Source organism: Cydia splendana, chromosome Z, assembly GCF_910591565.1.
Source record: "Cydia splendana chromosome Z, ilCydSple1.2, whole genome shotgun sequence".
Taxonomy (NCBI): Eukaryota; Metazoa; Arthropoda; class Insecta; order Lepidoptera; family Tortricidae; genus Cydia; species Cydia splendana.
The window spans coordinates 17,462,101-17,489,277 of NC_085987.1; the positions used below are offsets into that span (position 1 = coordinate 17,462,101).

Below are 27,177 nucleotides of genomic sequence, written 5' to 3' on the forward strand. Positions count from 1 at the left end.
CCAAGGTCGCGGTGCGGTGCGATAGTGTGTTATCACTTAAACATGGGCAAAAATAATTCACTGTGTGCCTTATAGTATTGCTACATCAAATAATAACGTACTTAATTGACAGCTGTCAGTATCAAAGATTGAACTTAAACCCGGTAAAGTGAAGCAATTCATAATTCCGTATTTCTTATTTTTAACTTGCTGCTGGCATTCCTATTAATACCCGAATTACTAAAAACGCCCCAACTGACTTTGGCAAAGGCCCACGAGGCTGCCATATCTCAAAAAAAAAAAAAAAAAGTGAAGCAAAGTGCCGCGTTTTCTTGATTATATGCTGTTTTGCTACAGTATTTTAATATAATTTGCTAAAATAATCTGATAGTAAAATGCAGGCCTTTCTCAAAACTGGGAAAATATCAGCCTCAGCTAAGCCGACTCCGTCCGGCACCAAACCAACAAAGAAGAAACCGCCGGCACCATGGGTCGAGAAATAGTATGTTTTATGTACAGTAAAATGTGCTGCCTGTTTGCTATGATATTTGCTATATGCTAATAATTTTGTATCTCTTCAGCCGTCCAAAAACTATTGAGGACATCGTAGATCAGGGCGAAGTAGTTCAAGTGTTGAGAGAATGCTTGTCGGGCGGCGACCTGCCGCACCTGCTGTTCTACGGGCCGCCGGGCACGGGCAAGACGAGCGCCATCCTGGCGGCGGCGCGCCAGCTATTCGGCGACATCTCGCGCGACCGAGTGTTGGAGCTGAACGCGTCCGACGAGCGTGGCATACAGGTCATCCGGGACAAAGTCAAGTCATTTGCACAACTCACAGTCAGCGCCACCAGGCCAGAGTAAGTATTATTTGATATATTACATTTCAGGGGTGTAAGGTGGTATCCACTTTCCAGTCACTTCAAGAAAAAGTATGCAACATTACTATTGGCTCTACAATACTTCAGTCAATAATAAGTTATTACTCAAATATGTATCTATTGTGTCTTATAAGATATATTGCCAAGAAAAGGGTTAAGAGTGACAATAAGATAACATGGAGTTAATGTTCACGGCAGTGACAACTTCTGTTTTGAAATGTGTGTATGATCCAGTTAAATTGTTTGGTGATTATATCACATCATTTTTAGTGCTTCATACAAAGCTTTGTCCATGGAGCGCTTATGGGATCACTTCAGTATTTTAAACTGGATATAAGCATATTTACCAAAGATATTTGACATGTATTATGTAGATAGTTGAAATTTGGGAGAGTTATAGCAATTATAATCTGTTTGAGTAAAATCTGATTATTTTTGTATTTTAACACCATATTGGAGGAGACAAAAATTGACACCAATTGTACCTGTTTATTGGTACCCTGGGCATGGCCCAGTTAATCCTGAACCAACAAAAAACCATGCTTTTAGCTCCATTATTTGTATACATGTGAACAAGTAACAGACAAGTTCTGATATAAATACTTACTTACATACTCTGTTGGCTCAATCCGCGACCCAAAATGAGACTTGGCCTCCAACACAAGACAGCACCACTTTTCTCGGTCCTGTGCCAATTGATATAAATATTTTTCTATAATTTTAGATAAATATCTAGATCTTATCTACTTCTAAGCTTTCATCAATAATATCCATGAGCTGCTGGGGCATATTTTTTGGGAGTGGGGATTGACACTAAGTTTAAGCCAAGTGTAAAAGATACTCTCTTGGGTGCACTAGCTGTTAACAAATTTTTGAGGTTTTGTCACAGTTGTAAGTATTCGGCTCATTTTGTTAACATAATGAGAGCAAGCAGGGTGCTTAAGGTATGTTGGGGTAAGTTATTTTTTTTAGTATCTCCTTTATTTTAAGGAAGTTTCACATGACAATCAATTTCGAGTTTATTCACATGACAATCAATTTCGAGTTTAGAATGTTTGAATGGTCAACCGATTTGTATAAATTAACTAGTCTTATCCCGCCACTACCATTCCAACTTCGCCCAGTCTTTTTTTCGTAGAAAAAGTATTTTTTTTTATTGGTACCATATTACCGGAATGTTATCGTTGGAATAGGAAATTCTATTATTTACTCTTACCCCTTAATATACAATTTTTCAACACACCATTGTATTATATTTTATGGTGGATCCAATGCAACACTGCTCATCTCATCATCTATGTATTTTGAATTAGAAAAAGGGTAATTACCATAAACATGTCTCACAATTAGCTCTTGAGTCACCAAGCCTCATCAACAGACTGACATTTTTCACAGTGATCTATGAATCATCCTGTACAATAATAGAAGATCTGCTTTTAGCCTATTTGTGTGTCCCACTGCTGGGCAAAGGCCTCTTCCCTGGTCCTCCATGATTCCCGATTTAGCGCTTCTTCCGGCCAATTGTTGAAGAAGGCGTCAAAGTCGTCCTGCCACTTCTGCCTGGGCCTGCCCTGCCCACGCTTCTTCGTCGGCATCCAAGTAACATTAAGTGACATATTTTTGTTTTGATTTTCCAGTGGAAGGGCGTGCCCTCCATACAAGCTGGTGATACTGGACGAGGCGGACTCCATGACGACCGCCGCGCAGGCGGCGCTCCGCCGCACCATGGAGCGCGAGACGCGCACTACACGCTTCTGTCTAATCTGCAACTACGTGTCTCGTATCATTCCGCCGATCACGAGTCGCTGCTCCAAATTCAGATTTAAGCCACTGGCGAGAGAAAATGTTATAATGAGGTAGTTATATACTGTTAACATTGTTTGATTACACTTACACAAATTATTTCTTGATTTCCTTCTACGTTAGGGCCTCCCCATACTAGCGTCTTTTGAGCATCGGCGTCTAGTCAGCGCTATGTGAAATGGCGTCACTGCACAGTTGCGCTAACGTTGCGTCGAGCAGCAGCCATAGTTGACTAGACGCCGTCGCTCGGGAGACGCTAATATAGGGTGGCCCTGAGGGCCTGACCTTAAGTCTTGGCTTAAGGTTGTCAGTATGGGATTGATTTATAATTTTATAGCAACATAAGACCACCTGCTCCTGCTGCTGTGTCAGCACAGATTTTAACCAAGACAGGCTGGACAAGATTTGTGACTGTTTGTGTATACCTACTATAATTATTGATCCCAATTCTCCAAAAACGATTGACGATTTAATTGTTTTCTTCTTAAAGGATGTGCCATTGTTCTTGAGTCACCAGGGCCGGTTTGCATAATAAAATACAAGCTAATACTATTAGTGATTTTACATACAAAATCACTAAGTATTAGCTTGTATTTTATTATACAATGGCCCCCTGGCCCCAATTTCACATCGGTGACAGGTGCGACAATTGTAAAACATCACTGTTGCTGACGTCACAGGCATCCATGGGCTACGATTATCACTTACCATCGGGCGGGCCGTATTCCTGTTTGCCACCATCACTGTATTATTAAAAAAAACTTTATTATATCGGAAAAAAACATATTTCTCTTGCGAAGTTTCTGACAATTGTCAAGATTTAGAAGAATTGTAGGTAATTCTTGACAGGAAATGAGTTATATGTCGGAATTTCGTGACAATTGTCGTGTTTCTTGCGACAATTGTCATAAACTTAGCAAGAGAAATATCAGTATTTTCCGATATAATAAAGTTTTTTTTAATAATACGATTATGGTGGCAAACAGGAATACGGCCCGCCCGATGGTAAGCGGTAACCGTAGCCCATGGATGCCTGTGACGTCAGCAACAGTGATGTTTTACAATTGTCGCACCTGTCACCGATGTGAAATTGGGGCCAGGCTCCAATTTTGGTGCTGTTGTAATTTTTATGGAATTTTTATAGTACAGCTTTTTAATCTTTCTGCGATAATGATAATATCTTTTTCACGCCACTGTTCGGAAATGTGGCAATAGATGGTCTAAAACCAAGCTGGAAAGTAGGCAATACCTGTAGCACCTGAACCACCACTACTACAATGTTTCATTGTTATCATGATCTGTCATTGGTGACGGTTCGCTACAGCAATGAGTATCATTTAAAACATAAAAATCAATAAAAGGTCTTTTTTTGCGCCACATTATCCTTCAAAAATAAAATTAGGTTATTTATAGGACCAATTTCTTGTTAAAAAAAAAGAAATGTAAAAACCATTCATTCATTCAGTCAGTTCATTCGATTCACGCATAAGGCGTTTTTTAGGTACTTTTGTAGCTGTTTGTGGTTTTTTAGCAAAAACGCTTCTAAGTTTAGAGTCGGTTTGAAGCAAACAACAGAAAAACGCCTCTTAAAAGTGATAAAAAAGTAAAAAAGGCGAGATCGGAAAATACTCACTGAATTGGATAGTGTAAATTGTGTTTGACTAAAAAATACAAGAAACACGTATCTACGCTTGCTATAAAAATGAGTTCTTCTAGTGAAGAAAATGATATTCTTACGCTGACGCCTATCGAAATTCAAGAGACAGCACAGGCAGTGGCTAGTAATTTGCTACCAGAGAAATCGCGGGCTAGTACTTATAATTATGCAAATGTTTTCTTATTTCCTCGCAGTAGTCGTGAAAAGCACTATGTAATGCCTCGGCCGGAAACGCTAAAGATGGACTCGTATTATTTGAGGGCCTCCACTGACGTGTCGGCCCTCAAACTCACTCGTCCATCTTTTAGCGGTTTTCCGTCCTCTCCTACAATGTACTATTGAAGTGTAAATAATGTACCCTCCAATAGAAAATGGACCAGCCAAAATGTATGTACCGCCAAATTTTTTCTCGCGGTTTCGGGGTTGGTCCCATAGTAAAAGTTGCTCAATATAATCCCAAAACCTCCCTGGCAACGGGAATGCACTTATTTTTGGGCCACCCTGTATACTTCTTAAATTGAAGTCACAATTTACATAAGTTTATCGAATTTCCCGGTATAACTGAAACAAATAATCTGGCTAGTCCGATTAGACCTAATGTGTGTATGTGGTGTTCCAGGCTGCGAGAGATCTGCTCGTCGGAGGGCGTGGAGATCGGAGACGGGTCTGTGCTGGAGCAGGCGGTGGGCACGTGCGAGGGCGACCTGCGCCGCGCGCTCACCGCGCTGCAGTGCTGCCAGCGCCTGCTCGGGGAGGTCACGGCCGAGGGACTCGTCGAGGTACTTACACCAATGACTGACCATCAGTATCAGTAGCCAAATGTCGCAATAAAGTTTCAGGGGTCATTTAGAGGGTCTTTCTTACGGTGGTCCAGTTCGGCGGGAGCGAATTTTTACTGAATCCTGCAAAAATCATTCGTGTGTTCACACTTACTGGTTTGGATCCTGTTTTTTGCGGTAGATAACCTCCCGGGCTCCCCGCACCACACCCAGTAAAAGACGGCATGCAGGAAGCTAATGAGAACAGTTCCATTACCCTATACATGTAATTAAACTGAATCCTGGTCTGAAACTGGACAATGTCATCCAGTTTGTAGTGGCAAAACCGAACAGCAAAATTCAAATGGATCGGTTTTTTACCGGATCTTGCACACTGAATGCTCGTGTCACTTAAATACATCGTGTATTTAAATTATTCTGTTTTTAGTATTTGTTGTTATAGCGGCAACAGAAATACATCATTTGTGAAAATTTCTACTGTCTAGCTATCACGGTTCATGAGATACAGCTTGGTGACAGACAGACAGATGGACGGACAGACAGACGGACAGTGGAGTCTTAGTAATAGGGTTCCGTTTTTACCCTTTCGGTACGGAACCCTAAAAATACGCAATTAACAGTATAACTATCCCACTGGGTGGCTTTTAGGAAGAATCAAATTTTTGCTTATATTAAGCTGTTATTTACTCTGCCCGGTTAGTTAGTATATACGTTTGTACGATCATAGGAACTCTGTGATAAAACAACGCAACCTTATGGATTTTGGGCTCCTTTTGATGAGTGGGACGATTAAATGACTGTCCAAAGGAAAGTACAGCCAGCGACAGGTTTATAGAATTTAAAAGTTGACTAAATCTCATTTTGGTAAAAGTTTTTTCTTTTACACCAGTAGCAACCGTCGAGCAAGTTTATTTGACTACATTTGTTGAATTATTAGTATTTTACTATTCAATTGTCTCATGTAATCGTTGTGGTGCGTCTTTTTAATGATTGTGAGTCATCATATCATTAGGTAGCTAGAAATCTCAGGACGCATACTATTATAAGTATTATGCGAGTCATTAGATTGAGTTAAAGACATTCTGTTGTTGCAATTTAATAATGGAATTGCTAGAATTCAACAATAGAAATGTTGTTATCTACTGATTTCTATTTAAGTCTTCTTCTGTGGAAATTAACACTAGCACATAACAATGTGTAATCTATATGAATTCTATACAATACTAAGGTATTACAAATGATTTGTAGTCCTCTGAGAATATTTTATTTGTGATGATAATAAGTCACAACAAAACAACTATGCCTCACTTATTCACACTGAAGCATTCATTACTTTAAATGGTGTTCAAGCAAATGAAGATTATGTTATTATGGAGACGCCAGGTACCTCAACTTTAAATAGTTTAAGGCTAAAGAGCAGTAATGTAGCGATAAAAGGTTTGCAATAATCTGTTTATACATGCCAGGGCGTCGTGTTTTTGGTTAATGCGTGTTATTAAACGTAAGTTAAATGTATGCTAACCGATCATTCCACTTTGAAGTTTATACCGTGAGTTAAGTTTAGGGCAGTTAATTTGCTTTTCTCAAAAATGGACGGCAAAGTCGACTTTGCCGTTTAAAAAATAGGTTGCGAAGCGCGTAGTTTATGGTTAGTCAAAAATTAAAAAGTTAAAAACATTGCAGTCTCGATTTTGGGACTGCAATGTTGCATACAAATTCCATTATTTGTCGAGTTCCAAACTTTTTAAAAGTTGAAATGGCCATATCAAATGAAGGCACAGGCCCATTAAACAGCCAAACAGATGATTAGTACCGCGACTATTTAGCTGTCTCAAATAGGTTGGCGTATTTTCGGCAGAAAAATACACTTCTATTTTTTTATTAAAAAAATAAAAAGGCGTCAAAGCTAATTTTTTCAATTGTTTCTACTTTTTTCTGTGAAAATATATACGTAAGAAAGTTGCTTTTGTAAAATATTTCTATGATATTTATATTTCTTGCACCATTTTTGAGAAAAGCACTATATATGACTCGGCTGGAAGGCTACTTGCTGGCTTCGGATTCAATTAAACGGACTCCCAAGGTCGTCCGTTTAAAACGAATCCTCAGCCTGCAAGTAGCTACTTCCGAGCCTCGACAATAATGTACTATTTATGTGCCAATTTAGTGTAATGTGTATTCGCTTTTCTTTTGTTTTAGGTGACTGGTTTGGTACCCGATAAACTAGTCAACGAGTACCTGGCTATCAAGAACTACGGGGAACTGGAACAGTTTGTTGACAAGTAAGTAACCCTCATTTTGTCTTCATATCACACTTCCATTTATTAAATTACTAGCCTAGGCCCGCGACTAGACTGTAACCCCTCCCCTCCCTTCTGCCGCACCGCACCCGTTAGTACTGAGTACCGTCTTACTAATTTTACGCTCCATTTCACCTCCTTGGGGGTGATTTAATCAAGTTTGAAATCTATCTGTGTACCAAAACGTAGCCAGATATTTGACAAAACGTATTTGATGAACAAACATAAAAAAAAAGTTTTATATTGTAAGCGGTAAGGCGTACGGCCACAGAATAAATAATAGTGTGGCTTCCAATTCTGAGGTATAATATAGTAGAAACTTGATATTTATCAGTATAGTATTATTTCGTTAATTTCGTAAGAACAAGAACACAAACATCAAAAATTCGAAGTGTGTTAAGTCTCTAATCGGTGTACTTTCGTTTGGGTCAAATACCTTTCGCCAAATTTCACTTCCTAACAAACTTATCGCAATAGTTTCATTTCCCAAAGGAACCTTTAGCAAAGTTACACTTCGCATATAATTTATTTGGTCAAATTATCACTTGGCATGATTTTACTTTGTCAAATGTTGTTAGGACAAAAAATTATTTAGCAAACGTTTTTTATTGGCTAATATTATATTCCAAAAAAAGCCGTTAAGTGGGTTAGGTTAGGTTTGAACTGCAATCCTCACAGAACCGAACAAAAGTGGGTTAGGTTAGGTTAGAACTACGAGCCTTACAGAAACGAAATGCTACTACAAAAGTGGATTTGATTAGGTTCGAACTGCGATTCTCACAGAACCGAACTGCTATCAGAGAAGTGGGTTAGGTTAGGCTAGAACTACGACCCTTACAGAAACAAAATACTACTAGAAAAATGGGTGGTTTTACCTCCTTTTCTACATAGTGCACCATCTACAATAATCTTTCACCGGCCCCCATAGAAATCGGTTTTTTTTCTTAAAAATTATAATGTTTATGGTTCAACTAATCACATACGTATGCGTAAAAGATGACCAAAATGATAAAAAAAACAAGGTCGGGATTAAGTATTTCGAATAAAACCAAAAATAAAAATATCTATTGGTATGTAAATTGTTATGCAATATGTTATGCTTAATGATACATTTGACTAAATAATACTTGGTAAAATGAAACTTGTCCAAATAATTATTTGCTAAACAATAACTTGCCAAAAAAGTCTATTGCTGACTGAAAAATTGCGATAAGTTCTTTTGCCAAACATTTTTTTGGGAAATGATAATTTGGGAAACATAGTTTGGGATGTGATACTTTGGGAAACGTTTTTGGCCCATTCGTTAGTAAACCCTCTAATCCTCATTGGGCTTGCCTAAACCCAACTGTCCCAGTGTGAAAATACGCCACGTGGGCCCGTGGTATATTTCCCCAGCGAGTCGTAGGCTGCTTGAGGGGATTAAATACAGGTACTTTAGTTAAGAGCGATTGATATTAAAAGAGTAAATTTTTCAGTTTCCTAATGGAAGCGTATTCGGCGTCGCAGCTGCTGGAGCAGGCGTCGGCGGCGGTGGTGTGCGCCGGGCACCTGACCAACCGGCAGAAGGTGCGCATCAGCGAGAAACTGGCGGGGTGCGCGCACCGCCTGCAGGACGGCGGCGCCGAGGCCATGCAGCTCACCGACCTGGGCTGTACCGTCATCATGGCCAACAACGACCCCTGATGCGCATGCGCCCCGTGCCACCATTCTGTTGTCTCGTAACCGTCTCAACTATTTCTTTATAGTATATCTCATAATGGTACGGGTCGGAATGAATTAAGGTACATTTTAAGCTTATTGACACGTATACCTAGCCGTCTGTGTCGACGTCTGTTAAAACTACCTCAAGCCATAATATTTGTTACAGATGTAGTGCATAATTATTTTCCATCGTATTTTCACGGGGACTTACGAACGTGTCTTGCTATTTCAGTCAGTCTTGTCTTGGTACAAAAACTGTTATAAGTACCTATAATTTAACTATAAATACTTTTGTATTTTGTAGTCTATGTCACTATAACTAGCAACTGGCACGAATCTAGAGTTAAACCAAGCTTACTCCGCATGGCATTTGCAATGACATAGAGGCAATGTTTTTATTAATGTCATATTTCTGTGAAAATATAACGTTTATAATGACACTCTCACTTTGTTCTGTCCAAATTGGTGCTTAGGTTGCTTAGACGGACTAACGATGCCAAAACACAATTATACTGTATCAAAACTTGTAAACATTTAAAGCCACCCCACATTAGCGTCACTCGAGCGTGGGTGTCTAGTCAGCTCTATGGCTGTTGGCTGTTTTCATAGCGCTGACTAGACGCCGACGCTCAAAAGACGCTAGTGTGGAATGGTTCTTAATCTTCTGTTATTTTTGCGTTACTTATATGAGTCCGTTTAAATCATTAGTTTTTATCTACAAGTCAAAAGTGTACTTTAATTTAGCGATATACAAAAATTCCTAATCTCTAAATCAATATTTTAAAATAAATATGACAACTTAAATCACGTAATAACGTAAAAAAAATGTATGTCATCAAAATTACATTTTTTTTTAAATCTGATCAGACGATACCTACCTTTATAAGAATGTAATTCACACCGAATTTGAATAGTCAAAATCGTGACAAATTACAGTTCTGTATCATGTTAGGGATGTATTTATTATCTTTTGTTTTAAGCAACATGAATTAAACGCCAACCTATTTATCGTCTTTAAGAATGTCTATTTACTATGTGAGAAATAAATTGGATTTCAATGTCAATATTTCATCTGTGAGTTTTAGTTTTTGTGTACTCTACTCAAAAACAGAGCCAGCCTAGCCTAGTATCAGACTCATTGGTAATTTTCATATAATGTGCTAAGTATTTTCTGATAATAAATAATTTCGTGTTTTGCAATGATTTGTATCATTAAGAGCGCTCTTACAAGAAAAGTCGAAATAATGCAAAATTGATGATACTAGTCGACGAAATTCAGGACTTTGCGCTCATTATTAGAAACAATGAGTACTTGTTCCAGTAAAAGCGTCTTCTTATCTTTATAAATATCGTTGTAAATATTAGAAAAAGGACTTATTAAATTAGTAATGATTTTTTTTCTGATGGTCGTTTCCGAAAAACCCCGTGAAGCACTGAATGGCGAGCTCTTATTTGGAAATGTTGAGAATTTTACTCTGCTAAACCTGGCTATTTTGTATTACTAATACCCTGTACTTTAGGCATATCAAACTATATTTTTCCTACATACCTTTGAGAAAGAGAAAATCAAAGTAAAACGAACTCGATTTTCTCTCCGAAACAAGTGTCAATTCCTACGAAAATCTACTTAATATCGAAGTCATTTTCATACTCAAGCAATCTGCAACGTTTGCTTATACTGTTGGTATACATTAGTGTTTATGAAATTCTACTATAATTTTTTGGCAATTTTTTGAAAACTACTCTATATTACCGATGACGCGCGCTGCGCCAGCTCAGTGCCGCGGCAGAGCTTGTAGAGGCAGGACGTGTGTCGGTCGGCTCCGCACATTTTCAACGGCGACGACGAGGTTTTTTATCATTGTGTGCGGCGGGCGCCGTGTAAAACGCTATACTGTGTGCGTGTAAACCGCAACGAGAGACTTTGATCCTAGCACTGTTTTTATAGTATTATAATTTATAATGGTACAGTTTAATAAACTACCGGACAGGATTAAAAATATTTGAAACGACCTGACATTCTTTATGTATTTATTTGACTCAAGATAGTACTCAGGGTCTGATGATGGAGCCGGAAGGTGGTCACCGGTACCAATCAACCATGCAACTAAACCACTTCGTGTTTAGGCTCGTTTTATTCATCTCAACAAGATCTTTGACACAAGATAGTACTCAGGGTCTGATGATGGAGCCGGAAGGTGGTCACCGGTACCAATCAACCATGCAACTAAACCACTTCGTGTTTGGGCTCGTTTGATTCGGCTCAACAAGATCTTTGACTTAAGATAGTACTCAGGGTCTGATGATGGAGCCGGAAGGTGGTCACCAGTACCAATCAACAATGCAACTAAACCACTTCGTGTTTAGGCTCGTTTTATTCGTCTCAACAAGATCTTTGACTTAAGATAGTACTCAGGGTCAGTTGATGGAGCCGGAAGGTGGTCACCGGTACCAATCAACCATGCAACTAAACCACTTCGTGTTTGGGCTCGTTTGATTCGTCTCAACAAGATCTTTGGCACAAGATAATACTCAGGGTCTGATGATGGAGCCGGAAGGTGGTCACCGGTACCAATCAACCATGCAACTAAACCACTTCGTGTTTAGGCTCGTTTGATTCGTCTCAACAAGATCTTTGACACAAGATAGTACTCAGGGTCTGATGATGGAGCCGGCAGGTGGTCACCGGTACCAATCAACCATGCCACTAAACCACTTCGTGTTTAGGCTCGTTTTATTCGTTTCTATAAGATCTTTGACACAAGATAGTACTCAGGGTCTGATGTTGGAGCCGGAAGGTGGTCACCGGTACCAATCAACCATGCAACTAAACCACTTCGTGTTTAGGCTCGTTTGATTCGTCTCAACAAGACCTTAGACACAAGATAGTACTCAGGATCTGATGATGGAGCTGGAAGGTGGCCACGGGTACCAGTCTAATTGTTATATATATAAATATGTAATTCCTTGACTATTCATTCTGACATGTATCACATATAATTGACATTTTGAAATTGTATTATTATAATATATTATCTATCGTAAATTTAAGTTAAATCTTAAATTATGTTATATTATGACGTGTAAAAATCTGTATATCTTTTCACCAATAAAAATCTGAATCTGAATCTGAATCTGAATCTACCATGTAACTGAACCACTTCGTGTTTGGGCTCGTTTGATTTGTCGCAACAAGATCTTTGACACAAGGTAGTACTGAGGGTCTGATGATGGATCCGGAAGGTGGTGACCGGTACCAATCAACCATGCAACTAAACCACTTCGTGTTTGGCTTCGTTCGATTCGTCGCAACAAAATCTTTGACACAAGTTAGTACTCAGGGTCTGATGATGGAGCTGGACTGTGGCCACGGGTACCAGTCTACCATGTAACTGAACCACTTCGTGTTTGGGCTCGTTTGATTTGTCGCAACAAGATCTTTGACACAAGGTAGTACTGAGGGTCTGATGATGGATCCGGAAGGTGGTCACCGGTACCAATCAACCATGCAACTAAACCACTTCGTGTTTGGCTTCGTTCGATTCGTCGCAACAAGATCTTTGACACAAGTTAGTACTCAGGGTCTGATGATGGAGCTGGACTGTGGCCACGGGTACCAGTCTACCATGTAACTGAACCACTTCGTGTTTGGGCTCGTTTGATTCCTCGCAATAAGATGTTTGAGACAAGATACTACTCAGGGTCTGATGATGGAGCTGATGATGATTGACAGGTACCCGTCGCCACCTTCGCGCTCCATCGTCAGACCCTGAGTACTACCTTGTGTCAAAGATCTTGTTGAGATGAATAAAACGTGCCTAAACACGAAATGGTTTAGTTGCATGGTTGATTGGTACCGGTGACCACCTTCCGGCTCCAACATCAGACCCTGAGTACTATCTTGTGTCAAAGATCTTGTTGAAACGAATAAAACGAGCCTAAACACGAAGTGGTTTAGTTGCATGGTTGATTGGTACCGGTGACCACCTTCCAGCTCCATCATCAGACTCTGAGTATCACCTAGTGTCAAAGATCTTGTTGAGACGAATCAAACGATCCTAAACACGATGTGGTTTAGTTGCATGGTTGATTGGTAATGGTACCTTCCAGCTCCATCATCAGACCCTGAGTACTGTCTTGTCTCAAAGATCTTGTTGAGACGAATCAAACGAGCCCAAACACGAAGTTGTTTAGTTACATGATAGACTGGTACCCGTGGCCACCTTCCAGCTCCATCATCAGACCCTGTGTATCTTCAGTGTCAAAGATCTTGTTGAGACGAATCAAACGAGCCTAATCATGTTACTACATGGTTGATTGGTATCCGTGACCACCTTAATCATCATCAGATCCTCAGTACCAGTTCGTTTTTAAACCCTCGTTGATACAAACTTTACAACCTATAGGTACCAAATGCAATGACGAAACATGTAAATAAGCGAGTAGGTACCTATAATTTCTTTCGAGTAATATACCTTCATAAGTACGAGTATGGGGCTATTCATAAATTACGTCGGTTTAAATGGGAGGAGTGGGGGGGGGGGGTCTGGACATCGGATGATGGTAACATGACGTAGGAGGAAACAGATTCATCCGAAGCTTGATTTTTGGATGATTTGAGGGGGGGGGGGGGGGGGGTCAAAAATCGTCAAAAATAGATGACGTAATTTATGAACAGCCCCTATGTACATTTGCACTGCATTTAGTATTTTCGTACTTACCAAATAACAGTTTTAGAACTTTAAAAGTTAAGTACAGTTAGTGTTGTTATGGTTGATTTCAATATGCTTCGCGAAGGATCAAGAATGTTTAATCCATCATTGTAGTGCGAGTGTGGTAGAAGGGATCGGCGTACTGAGCTCGCACGGCCTGTCGCAGCGCGTAAAATACCTAAACTCGCTCAACGCCGAAATGTAATAGCGCTCTTAACATTTTTCTTAATAGTTGTATAACCCATGGCGTACACCTGCCGTATGTTTGATTTCTTGGGTCTCCATCAATTTAATGAGGATATTATACCATCAACTTAAGAGTAAGCAAGTACTCTTGTCGTTGGAGTATCTTCAAATGTCTAAGAGGAAAGAGGGTTTTTAAATAGGTTAGCTAGGACCTAGATAGATAGATAGGTCTTTATGAGAACTCCTGCTAAAAGTAATACATAGGTAAAATTGGTTTCATAATTTAAGTTTCTAGGTTTATATCATGAGTCTATTCTACCTGAAAATAATAATATGAAAGTACTGAGCGTTAAATAACGAGCGAATATTCAAACGTTCCCTGCCCCCCAGCGACGTACAATATAATTACATCATTTTGGATATTTTGCGTTGAAAATTATTTAGACTTTTAGAGTTATAATTTTAACTAACTTCAATATACTTCGCAGTTGGTTCCATATTCATCAGATCACGTCAGAATCTGAGAAAACTCTTCAAATATAAGCTCACCAATAGTCATGTGGGTGTTGTTTGTAGTCTTTAGCGTTTGCTCTTGGAAAGCACGGCTCGGTGAAGTTTAACTGCTAATGAAGACCTGTGGCCTATTTTATAAAGCTACAAGTTACAATTTACAAGCGGAAGTCTCGTTCTAATAGATAGGGTTAGAAAGAGACTTCCGCTTGTAAATTGTAACTTGTAGCTTTATAAAATAGGCCACTGATGTCATCACTGTTTTCTGAAGTCGGTACTTATGAAATTAGATAATTGAATCTCACGACGATCCATTCTCTTCATTCCTAATGTGGGTAGTTTCATATAAGTTCGTTACACAGTACAGGATGAAGTGTGGTATATTTATTACAGAAGTAAAATGTTATTATTGATGTATTTGAGGTCTTGTTCATGTAAAAGGATGAGTTGAGTTACGAATCACCATTCTGTAAATTACTATTTACAAATCAAGTGGGTAGTTCAATATAATAGTTTTCGCTCCTGCTAATTGGGTTTCACTACCAAAAATTTCTACCGGAACAAACAGGAAACATTTACATTATACACTAAAAAGAAAAAGGCAACACACTTTAGAATAACTTGGGGACCAGAGTCCACGTGCATAACTACGTATTTTTCGATGTTGTGGTATGTAATTAGTACTTAATTTAATTTAATACAGGATGTTATTTATACAATAATGATCAACTATACCTAAATGTACTATAAAATAATAATTGTTAGTTTTTGAGTGATAAATGTGAATCGAATGCATAGAACTGCAAATAATCTGTGGAAGTTCCTAATAAATGAGACAAATGGGTAGTTTAATATTAAAGGTTTTACTTTCAAAATAAGTCCGTTACAGTTGACTGTTACTTACCATAGCAATAACTAAAATTTATCAGACAGGTGCAGCACACCGGCTATAGATTACGGTCGGTTGCAGGTAATCAATGTCCATGGCGGGTTCTCCCGGAAATGTCTTAGATGGTTATTGTTTAAATCTTGTAATTGTAATACTTAACTAATCACCATCGTGTGTAGTAAATGGAATCAAGCAAATCATTCTCAAAATAAATACATTTTCTATTAAGTATGTCACTTGAAGTTTTACTTTGTTTTATGCAAGTGCTCATATTTTTCCGTCTAATGGTAGATGTACCAAATTGATTAAGATCTTATGCGATAATTGCAGATCAGATAGGCGTGAGTAACAACTATGAAATTTAGACTAGGTACCTATCTAATAGGTTTAGTGTTTGAAACAAAGGTTTTAAATTCATGTTTATTTTATGGGTAGTGTATGGAGGATAGGATATAATGTTCTCATAGAAAAGATAATATCGATCGGGCGGCACTTGGCGGAGCCCGGTTGCCGCGCTGGCGGTGCGGCGGTGGAGGGAAACAGGGTGCCCCCTCCACGAGCCAGTTTGCGCGCGCTCGCACGCTATTGGTCCCCAGCGGTCGCCGCTTCCCCACTCGCGGCGGACGCGCAGCGTCTAGATCCTCAGATTTCAAATCTCGACCGTTTATTTCGTATCGAGTCACCGGAGCGTGCGGTCATAGCCACTTACCCGGAGCGGGTCGGGTCACAAGTCTCGCTAAATAATTAGCAACGTGCTGCGGCTCATTTCCTTTCGGTTTGGTGATACTACGTGACTTCGCTAACGAAAAGTGCGTGAAGTGCTTCGACGGCGGTTATTGAAGAAGTAAATTTCTTTCGATGAGTGGAGGTTTAGTGCATGTTTTTCCACATCATGACTAGATCCACACTCATCAATGGAAGTTGCGATATTCGTCTTACAAAGAGCGAAGAAAGAAAAGTGCGCCGGGATCCTGTAGCGCGGAGGATCCTGTAAAGAAGACCCGTCATCGGCAGGTACGCCGCCGGAGGTAACGCCGCGCTTACCTGGCGGCGGCGATGTGCCGCCCAAAATTCACCTTTAGATACGCTTCGCAACGCTAAGCTGTTGTTTATTTCTAGCCTATTGGGTTTTTACTGTACTTTTTATGATGCTGCGGAAGACGAACGTTTTTTTTCTCTTTTTATTGACTCTTGCTATGTTCACTTAGAAACTATTTTTATGTGTGATGTTTCATTCATTGTATAAATTGTGTATTTAACTAAGAGTTTGTGCGAAAGCACGAGAAGGGTTTTTTCTCAAACATGCATTGAAATATTGATATTCTGTCAGGCAGCGAAGTGTCACGTTTCAGGCGCGGCTAGACTAGAGGTCTTTAATAAAATTTCATACAATTTTCCAGGCCTAGGCCGGCAAAGTGCCCTTTTTAGGGTTCCGTACCCAAAGGGTAAAACGGGACCCTATTACTAAGACTTCGCTGTCCGTCCGTCCGTCCGTCCGTCCGTCTGTCACCAGGCTGTATCTCACGAACCGTGATAGCTAGACAGTTGAAATTTTCACAGATGATGTATTTCTGTTGCCGCTATAACAACAAATACTAAAAACAGAATAAAATAAAGATTTAAGTGGGGCTCCCATACAGCAAACGTGATTTTTAACCAAAGTTAAGCAACGTCGGGCGTGGTCAGTACTTGGATGGGTGACCGTTTTCTTTTTGCATTTTTTCCGTTTTTTTTTGCATTATGGTACGGAACCCTTCGTGCGCGAGTCCGACTCGCACTTGCCCGGTTTTTAGTTTCATTTTCACGGATATTTGTGACACAGCATCATGGCATTTAGCCATTAAAAGCAGTGTTTGCTTTATGGTTCGTAATGACATTCTGCCACTCTCCCTTTAAAAAAAACAAAAAACGATGTTTGTTATATTTTGCAGTTTTATTTATGTAGAATCGACATGAACATAATAAGATATTTTTAACAAAATTAAACAATTTTATATTACTAATTTACCTATATATACAAATAAACATTTAAAATATTTCATCTAAATGTTAGGGGTATAAATGGCTACTCAAACACGCGTAGGTAATTTTTTTTTGCGTTGTGAAATGTACATGAAGTACTATGTACTTAAATCTTAAACTATACTTAAACAAGGCTTAAACTTATATGATGTGACTGCTGCATGCTGATTAGTACTTAATAATGCTACCCAAACTGTTTTTTAAGTTTAAATATTATTAAGTTAGATATTTCTCGTGTAAGTGAAATGTAATTTCTTAGTTATGTGGCGTAAACCACAGTGGTCTTACGGATATAAGGCGAAAAAATCAAAGAATACATAAAAATATACGGGTAGTAAACTTATACGTCATGTGTTAAATATACCTGTGATAAAGATATACCTATGTGTTAATTATAGGTATTTTGTGTGTAGTTTACTTTTAGTTTTTCTAATAAAACTTTGATTTCGTGGTGTTTTTTTTTATTTATTTCATTGCATGTTTGAGAAAAGCACTACATACCTCGGCGTGAAAAGGGGTTGCCGGCCTCGATAACTATTCGGCCTCACTACGTTCGGCCGTCTATTCTATTCGGCCGGCAACCCCTTACTTCACGGCCTCTGTAGTAATGTATATGTCGTAGGCCGATCGTACGATCAGGCAGATCGTAATGTTCCTGTGTAATGTTTTGACGATAGTCACATCAAACAAATATATAGGTAGGATAGGTTCGTTAGGTTGCTTCAGATGCCCGAAGGGCAAACTGCCCAGAAATAGGAGCCCCGCGTAGCGGGGCTCCGTCGACTCAGGGAACGAGTCAAAGATTTTCACGTTTCACGATATGCCTAGGAATTTCACGATATGCCTGATGTTACGATCGGCCGCCGACATATATACTAGCTAAACGATTGCTCGCACCCGGCGCCTCGCCTGTCGAAGGGTGCTATTCTTCGCATACTACGGTAACGTCTCCCCGCTTTTTTTGAGAAAGTCCGTCGAGGTTCGCTGCACCGTCCGGTGCACGGGTGCAGAGGGGTCACGACCCGGTACGCCAATAGCCCTCCCCGACTCACTTCGACCGTACTACATTTATTATTTGTTCAACAATACATCTGCTTTCTTGTGTTTGTGTGTTCTGTACATTTATGCTTATTTAGCGAAATTGTATGTCATTGTTTTAGAGGTGCCTACAGTCAAGGATGGAGACTGAACTAAAGCTCTACTGCGCTTGCGCGCATTATGGTTACTGCCACATACTATACCCACTCGTATTAATATAACTGTCCAAAATAATTATTCTTAAGTCAGTCATTCGTCAGTTTGAAAAGATACTTTCTTAGAAATGCAAATCCTCTATTTGTTACAGAAAAATCCTAAATATTTGAGGTGTTTTCTGAATACTTTCGGAATAGATTTGATTAAAAAAATGGGATCAACCATATATAATTATGTAGGTAGGTATATTCGTTTTCTTGAAATCGGTAGGGTACTTCAGATTTTACGGTTTTGCGGAGTTCTGAGGTAACGAACTTTTAAAGTCGTTCGACCGAATTGAGAAGCTGCTCCTTTTTTGAATTTGTTAAGAGCCCATCAACGTGCACACTAGCGCCACTGCTAATTAATAGTGATTATTTAAATTTAATGCCAGATATTTAAAAAAGGGGGCCGCTACGTAAGGTGTATTCGGGTAATACCGAATGTCGGATAATTCCGAAATTCAGATGAAAATCAGTCACCCTTAATTCCATCATAATAAAAGTTTCTTTTCGGAATTATCCGACAGTTTTCGACATTCGGAATTACCCGAGTAAATCTTACTGTATTGTGTATTTCAGTACCTTTTGAATACATCAAACTAGTTTTTATGTTGCTGGATTCGTCAATCTATGCGTCCAACCAAAGTAAAACGGCTGTTTTTGTTTTGATGTCCTAGTTCGACGAGTCCAGCAACATAAAAACTAGTTTGATGTATTCAAAAGGTACTTAAATACACAATACAGTACGTAGCGGCCCCCTTTTTTTAAATACCTGTCGTTAAATTTAAATCACGATTATTTAGCAGTGGCGCTAGTGTGCCCGTTGATGGGCTCTTAAGTGTATGTCAGGTTAAATAAATATAATATAGGGTAATTCGTCATTTACGGGCCAACTTATACTAAACATGAATTCTATTCACTAAAAACAGAAGGTGGCTAGTGATTGAAGGGCGGCCAGTTATTGAAACCTAAAATGAATTCTGTTTATAGGTAAATAGAATTCATTTTTAGTGGGTATAAGGTGGCCAGTTATTAACCGGTGACCAGTAATTAACGATTTACCATATATGTATACTTACCTACTCTGATACCTCCTGATTAAATAAATAAAACAGTTGGAGGAGTCACCGTCGTCGGACACGGCGAGGAGGACTATAGGTACTCTGATACCTTTATTATAAATAATTCAATATTACGAATAATTTAATTTTACGAATACAATAGTTTTATTAACGCATAACAATATGTCGATAATCAAGTAAAATACCACGGCAATATCACAAAAGACTCGAGAATAAATGACGTACCTATATTATGTTGTGTCCATCAAGAGACGGCGGTGTGTTATTTCTACACGTTTTTTATGCCTCGTAGAGTTGTTTAATAGTGTTCCGGGTAGTGGGTTTAGTGGAACAGGTACCTAAGTACCAGGTACAAAATCGAAAAGAGGAAAAGCATTGTTTAACGCGACGTTATGTAGTGTTTATTGTTTTACTCAGCTTTATGAAAAAAACATCTATCTACGTAATAGGAATAGGTACATTCCTGGTTATTCATTTAATAATTAATAAAGATATATCCAAAAAAAGTGTGGGGTTAGGTTCCTAATTAGCGTTAAATTGTATTACATGTTGTAACATTCATGGAATGCTTAAAAATACCAAACCGTGAAGTTAGAAATCTCTGTCATGTTTTACATGGTTTGTGATAATAGCTGTGCCTAAACGTGTTTTGGATGATCATAAAAACCAGAAGTTCTTAAGTAAATGCACGTAATAAATAATGTAAAACGGTACTGAGCATGAATCATATTACTTAGGCGGGTAGTTGACCAACGACTATTTTGGCGGTTAGCAAAGCCCCTTGCGTTTTAATATAACATAATTATATGTATAGCGACGATATCACGTTAAATAATTTCTACACTCTAGTCACGTCCCTTTAGGGCCGTCCATTGCACTAACTATTATAAAGTGTACCTGTTTTAAAATTCATCAAAAGGATAACGTGAGCGCCGGTCACTAGACGATTACCTTTATGAGAATTCATAACATTTTGTTATCTGCCTGGCAAAACGTTTTAATAGAACTAAGTGAGGCCACCGTTCCCAGGTAGCTACATTAGGTATTGTATTGTATGCTCGTGCGCCTGCATGATTTTCGCTTTTTTGTCATAACGTGTAAACAGGGCGTTTCCGCGTTGGGCCGTGCGAACCGAGGGTCGAGGGAACCAACCGACCTATGGTAAATTTCTTTTGTTTTATAGTAGCATTTCTCTCCCATTCCCACCGCGTGACTGCACCCGCATGCGTTAACGGATTCTAATGCGTTTAATAAATAATTAATCGAACCCTAAAGAAACGGCGCATCGCATGTAAAAAGAACAGAAGCCCATTTTCAGATGCGCCCTTTTGTCTGTGGGATGTTATGGGTACACTTAAGACTTAAGAGGATAGTCCGACATTTTATATTAATTTATACTACTATGCTTGCGTATAAATAACTACCCTCTGTTAATGCAAACAATATTCATGGAAATTCGACCCAACAGATCAGAACCCAGAAGAGGTCAACGAGACACATACATTTTATGTAGGTAGGTACATATACATGTATTTAAATAAATACAATCTGTAATTAGGTATAATAATAAATTATAGGATTGAATTTAATTATAGGACTTGAGAACTTCAATTCGATTTCTCGTGGACTCCGTCACTACTACCTACTGAAAATCGATTAGAACAGGAGCACTGTAAGAAGACAAAGTACCAACCAAACCACCTATTTTTTTAAATTAAACAAATTTTCTAAATCGGTTCAGAAAATACATATGTCGGGAGTTCCGAGGTTACCTAAAGGCATTAAGAAAACATTCAACCGAGGAACCTCCTCCTTTTGTTTAAAGTCAATTAAAAAACGGGCGAGCAGTATTACGCTGCTACATTGCCGTACAACATCACGACTTTATTTTGAAAATATTGCGTAGCTACGAGAAAATTCTGCAATACAACGGCAGTAGCTGATTGTCGCCAATTAGTTGTAATAACGACCCTGCGCCGCGGTCGGGTAACGCCGCTGTAATTTGTGCTCGAACAGCCGCGCTGGATTGTGACTGTGCGTTAACATGATTTATGTGTGAAATCTTTCGAGGCCCGGCCTTTACCAACGACCACAGGTTTCATTTTGATGACCATTGTACCTACGTGCGATTACGATTTGCTAACTGACTCAACATATAGATACATACCTAGTTTATTTGTTTTATTTCTAGTGTAGGTAGGTTTAGTGTGTTGATAGATTCAGGTACACTTTGTAGCATTATTATAGTGTAAGTGCAGAAATCGATAGGGCCTATTGTCTATTGTATTTTGAACATTATTCATCTAGTTAATCGAACGAACATGGTGAAGATATTCATACATACATATACCTAGGCGGCGGGAACTCTGTAAAAATCAAAACATCCTCGAGTTTGAATTGAATTGAAGTTTGATTAAATAGCTAATATAAGACCTCACTTCGTTAGGTAGGAAAAAACATATCCTAGATGAATTGGTATTAATTTACTGTAAGTAAGTATGCCGTTAGAATTCTCCGCCACGATTTAACAGACTATGTAAATCAAAGAATAAGCTGTTTGTTGTAATTGTTTGTTGTTAGTGCAATCAATAATTTAGCTGATTAATAAGTATTTAAAATCAAAGCCTTAAACTCCCAATTGATTTCCTTAGGGCTAATATCCACTAAATAGCTATAAGGTAAACGTACTAGTGCTCGACATGCTAATACCCAATAGCACTTTGTTGTCACCTCTATTGACAATGACGTAAGTTTCAAGATGACATGTACCTATTGGGACCGCGTCGAGCACCAGTACCGTTTACCTTACTAGTGTATAAAAACGTATAAACTAAAAGTATGTAACTAAATTATGGTAAGTATCCTAAATTAATAAAAATAAAACATAAAAACCTAAACAATAATCATTTTTTAAAGTAATAAATTGTTTATAATATTTGAAACACATAGGTATTACGAGTATGTGTCTGATGATGTTGACATTACAGTGTGTGCTAGCAATATTCAAGTTTATCGAAACTGATCTTATAACCACCAATGTAGGTACAGTCAGCTGCAGAGATGACTGACCCCCCTGCAGCAAGTTTCTATGCGGGGGAGGGGGGCAATTAATTATCTCTGCAGCTTATTTACTGTACAGTGTAGGTACATCTAGGATAATGTTACCTAAATAGTTATTTGTACAACAAGAGATCAAAGTTTGATATTTCTTCGAGTGCTTATTTTGAGTCCCGTGCAAGCGAAAGACTCGCTACGCTCGTGAATCTAATTTAGAATCTTGAGCGTAGTAAGGGATTCAAAAGCGCACGAGATGTAAATAACTTTGATCTCCTGTAGTACACAAAATTTTTCACCCTAAGCAGTGAGTACATACCTAGAGGGACAGAGATAATAGAACCCAAGTATATCGAACTTGTATTAGACCCCACGTGTTGAAATAACATTTGACTATAAAGGTCACTTGAATGTCATTTTATCTCACTCAGTGAGCAAAATCGCATTTTGCTCACTGAGTGAGACACGCTCAGTGAGCAAAATGCGATTTTGCTCACTGAGTGAGACAAAATGACTCAGTGAGCTAAATCGCATTTTGCTCACTGTTTTTAAGAAGCAAGAGTTGTTGTTGTTGAGAGTTGACTTGTTCGAGCTGCTGAGGTGAAAACTTTTTTTATAAACCATCATATTCGTTTTTACCACACTAGCCCGTAAATGCTCTCTTGTTTGTAGTATTTTCCTCGCGATGATGTGGTGAAAAATTGTGTTTCACTCGGTGACAAAATGAGCCTTGAAACCCTCGTAACGCTCAACATTCCACTTTTCGTTAAATTCTAGATTATTTCGCTGGCCTAGCGGTAAGAGCATGCGACTTTCAATCCGTAGGTCGCGCCGGCACGTGGCAAATTAGTTTTTCAGATGGCTTATGTACGAAATATCATTTCATATTTACTAGTCGCTTTTCGGTGAAGGAAAACATCGCGAGGAAACCGGACTAATCCTTAATATGGCCTAGGTTGGAAGGTCAGATGGTAGTCGCTTTCGTCAAAACTAGTGCCTACGCTAATTCCTGGGATTAGTTGTCAAGCGGACCCCCGGCTCCCATGAACCGTGGTAAAATGCGGATAACGCGAGGAAGATGATGCCCAGCATTTTTATTACCTATTGTATACTCAATTACTCAGTGTGTTACGCATTGACCAGCGATAACAGCCTTTCAAAAGCATTTCGATAATAACTCCACCTACGAGTTAACATTGCTATGTACTCGTATTATATTTCTATTGTAATTTAGGGGCATTTCTTGACTGTCTAAATTCTGATTAGGTACAATTTTTCTAAGGACTACCTATATTACGTAATTTACGTGCATAACTTTGATTTCTTGTAACAAGCATACAAGCGTTCCTAAACTAAAACGACCACCCGTTCCGTCCGGGGTATCTAACTATCTAGAGATCGATTTTCGAGATTCGGCTGATATTAACCCCTTTACGGCGAAATGAAAATATTCAAGCACCTTGATTACTTAAATTTGCTGCGTTCGTTCGGCGTCAGCAAATCAAAGAATTTCAAGTCGCAATGGCAGCAATAGTGCAACGCCTTCCTCCCGAAGGGCGACGGCGCGGAGCGAGACCTATCTCGGATCCTGTTTACACGTATACGAATCCAATTTTCTTTGAAGGCGGTCTGCAATCTACAATCATTATTTTTGCAAAGACAAATCCATTTCTGCGGTACGTGACTGTGAGGTAATGAGAGCTAATGGCGGCGGAGCTGTCATTACCCGGGCCGGTCGTTGCGCGCTGCGCGCACGGCGAACCCGAGCCTGCCTGCATCATATCATACGAGTACGCTCGCAGGCAGAAAAACACTGCTGAGCAGGTTTATTCAAAACAAACGGCCTACATTTTATAGACCTTGGTCAAGAGTCATAGCAATGAAAAACATTTTTTTTAGTGTTCGTAATTTGCAAATATCTGAACACGCCTCTATTCTTAAAGCGTCAGAAGAAGCCTTGATGTTGCGACACGACACGCAACACGCTCTTGAAAGTCTTGAATAGTCTTCTAAATGGAGAATATATCTGTTTCCACCCACTACAATTAAAACCAATCCAGAAGGAGTACCTACATATGTGTCGATGAACGGGTTTGAATGTTTCTTCTAACTTCTGCTTCAGTCTCCTTCATTCACATAATTTTCCAAAAAATAATAATCCCTAGACCTAGTTGTAGTTGTTGTTTCAGGGGAGAGCAATTGCCTATTATTTAGTGTATTGGTTTATTCGTAGCGTTTTTTTAAAGATGTAGGCACTTATGAAAATTTAATAGCACCCAAGTACATACCGTAAAATGGGGTGAGTAGGGATTGCGTGGAGAGTTGGGTTATGAATGGGGACAGAAGGGATGCCAGGGGGGTGAGATGGTTTTTAAAGGCTACTGTTACCTAAATAATGTATTCGTATTACAAATGGAGCTAGGATATAGTGATATTCATAAGAAAAAAAATCGATCCAACAATGTTCCAAAATCACCTTAATTGTATGAAATCGCATCTCACCCCAACTACGAGGTACTACGGGGTGAGGAGGGATTTTGTGTTTATCAGTAAAGTTATGAAATGGAACTACCCAAATGCCACAACCTGGAGATGGATCTCAACGGTAATATAATCGTTTGACTACTGCCGAATAGGTGACAATCGCTTGCGCTTCGCTATCGAATCGCTATGTGTCTCTCTATCGCTCTTCCATATTTAGTGTGACAGTTGCGTTTCGTTCGCAATGGCATGTTGTCTACGGGGCCTGATTTTGTAAACTAAACTAAGGCACTTCTAATTTATACAAAATCATAGTTACAACTCTCTTTATGAGTCACTGAAGTCAGTGAGAAACCTTTAGAAGGCATTACCCAAAATCATAAAAACACTAAAATACAAACGTCCGGAACATTTATTATATATGTATACCATTCAATTTATACATTAGTGCATACAAACTTGATATACATACCTAGAAAAGAAAACTACGTTGCCTACATTCAGCTTACATATGTAAAAATAAAATAAAATGTTATTGAGGTTCGATCGTCAGTTTTCTCCATACTCACCCCATTTTACGGTACACTATTTTAGCATCTCAACCATTCTAAAGGCATTTAGCGCACGTCTGTCGCTCTAGCAGTCTAAACGAGAATTATAGTGACTGAAATACCTTTAAAAGCCGTTGTCCTTAATTTTTAATCGAACAAGCGTTAAAGGCCGATTGGTTGACGTATTCAATTGAACGGATTAATTGGTCGACACAGAGTGGAGTACGTACCTACATGCACATGCAGTAAGTAATTGTGTGTGAACACTTGTAAACTGATTGCGTACCTACGTATTAGTACCTACAACGTAATGCGTGATTTACAAAATGAATGGGATGCTTAGTTCGATTGCAATATGATGGAGTAATATATATGATCTTGAATATAATAAAATGATTGGAAATTTGGAGAGCACGAGAAGAACACGTCACAATATCAATGGTCAATGAAGAAGAGAGCGCTGTTTAAATTCGGAGCAGTCAATTTTTTTTTTATTTCGAGCGCTTGATTTCGTCACTCGAAAGTCTGTGGAAAACGGCGATTTGATAATTTTGAAATAGGTACGAGAAATATAATGTCTAAATTTAAAGATACACCGTTCAACTGTTTGTTTTTTATTTACATGTTCTACTTTGTCATAGTGGAAGGTTCGTATGCCTTAGAAGTAGGTAATAATTATGAAGAATACTTTGAGAAAGCCATGCCTAACCAAAGAGTAGAGGATTGACCAAGTTTTCACAATGCAGTAAAATCTAAGGAAATGGTTATATCGCAATATAATGGCAGGCTGTAGATATAGTGGCTGGCGTGTAATCGCAGTCATATAAGCGACAATTTTATCGTTGCGTAACCGAACCGGCGGGTTGGCAATAAATTGCGAACCATGGTGCGTATCGCCGTTGTCGTGTTCACGGCGTTTCATTCAGCCGGCGAGGACGTCAACCCGCCGCCTGCCTCTGCTTTAGGCCCTGCACTATTATCAATGGTTCCGCAAGCGCGGGCGACTCGAGTTCTTGGCCGACTAGGTGTAACCTGAACCCTAAATCAGTAAACCAGACTCGTGCTCGCAGAACTTCTTTATCGGGTTCATCAAAGCAACCAACTCGCCCGACCTCTACTCGTACAAACTAGCATTTGGTATCAATGGTAAATGACAGTGACTCGTACGTACCCTAGCCTAGCTTTGATACATTTAATACACTCTCATCTTTTTATGCGATGCGATGCCTATCGTTTGGCACTATGCAGGCTATTACCTACAGTAAGGTAAAATTAAATTTAATGCGTGAATCTGCGTGATTGGTACAAAGAGCGTGTGATCTCCCACCTACACCCAAGATATACCTACGCATCCGTCA

At 39.1% G+C, this 27,177-nt stretch overlaps 2 protein-coding genes across 2 annotated transcripts in view; one reads left to right on the top strand and one right to left on the bottom strand.

The window, feature by feature from the left end:
- LOC134804822 (uncharacterized) overlaps positions 1-27,177 on the bottom strand; it is a 470,867-nt gene that overhangs the window by 148,451 nt on the left and 295,239 nt on the right. The gene's annotated exons all lie outside the window — the stretch shown is intronic.
- LOC134804841 (replication factor C subunit 4) lies at positions 292-10,234 on the top strand. Its single transcript, XM_063778118.1, has 6 exons — positions 292-481; positions 561-836; positions 2,495-2,713; positions 4,937-5,096; positions 7,296-7,378; positions 8,872-10,234. Exons 1-6 carry the CDS (start codon positions 375-377, stop codon positions 9,077-9,079), a joined length of 1,053 nt encoding a protein of 350 aa, XP_063634188.1. The 5' UTR covers positions 292-374; the 3' UTR covers positions 9,080-10,234.

Excerpts from the sequence above, each read along its gene's own strand:
- LOC134804841 (XM_063778118.1), top strand. The coding sequence starts at position 375 with ATGCAGGCCTTTCTCAAAACTGGGAAAATATCAGCCTCAGCTAAGCCG. Across the intron at positions 5,097-7,295 it reads CGGCCGAGGGACTCGTCGAG|GTGACTGGTTTGGTACCCGA; the intron begins GTACTTACACCA and ends CTTTTGTTTTAG. Across the intron at positions 7,379-8,871 it reads CTGGAACAGTTTGTTGACAA|TTTCCTAATGGAAGCGTATT; the intron begins GTAAGTAACCCT and ends TAAATTTTTCAG.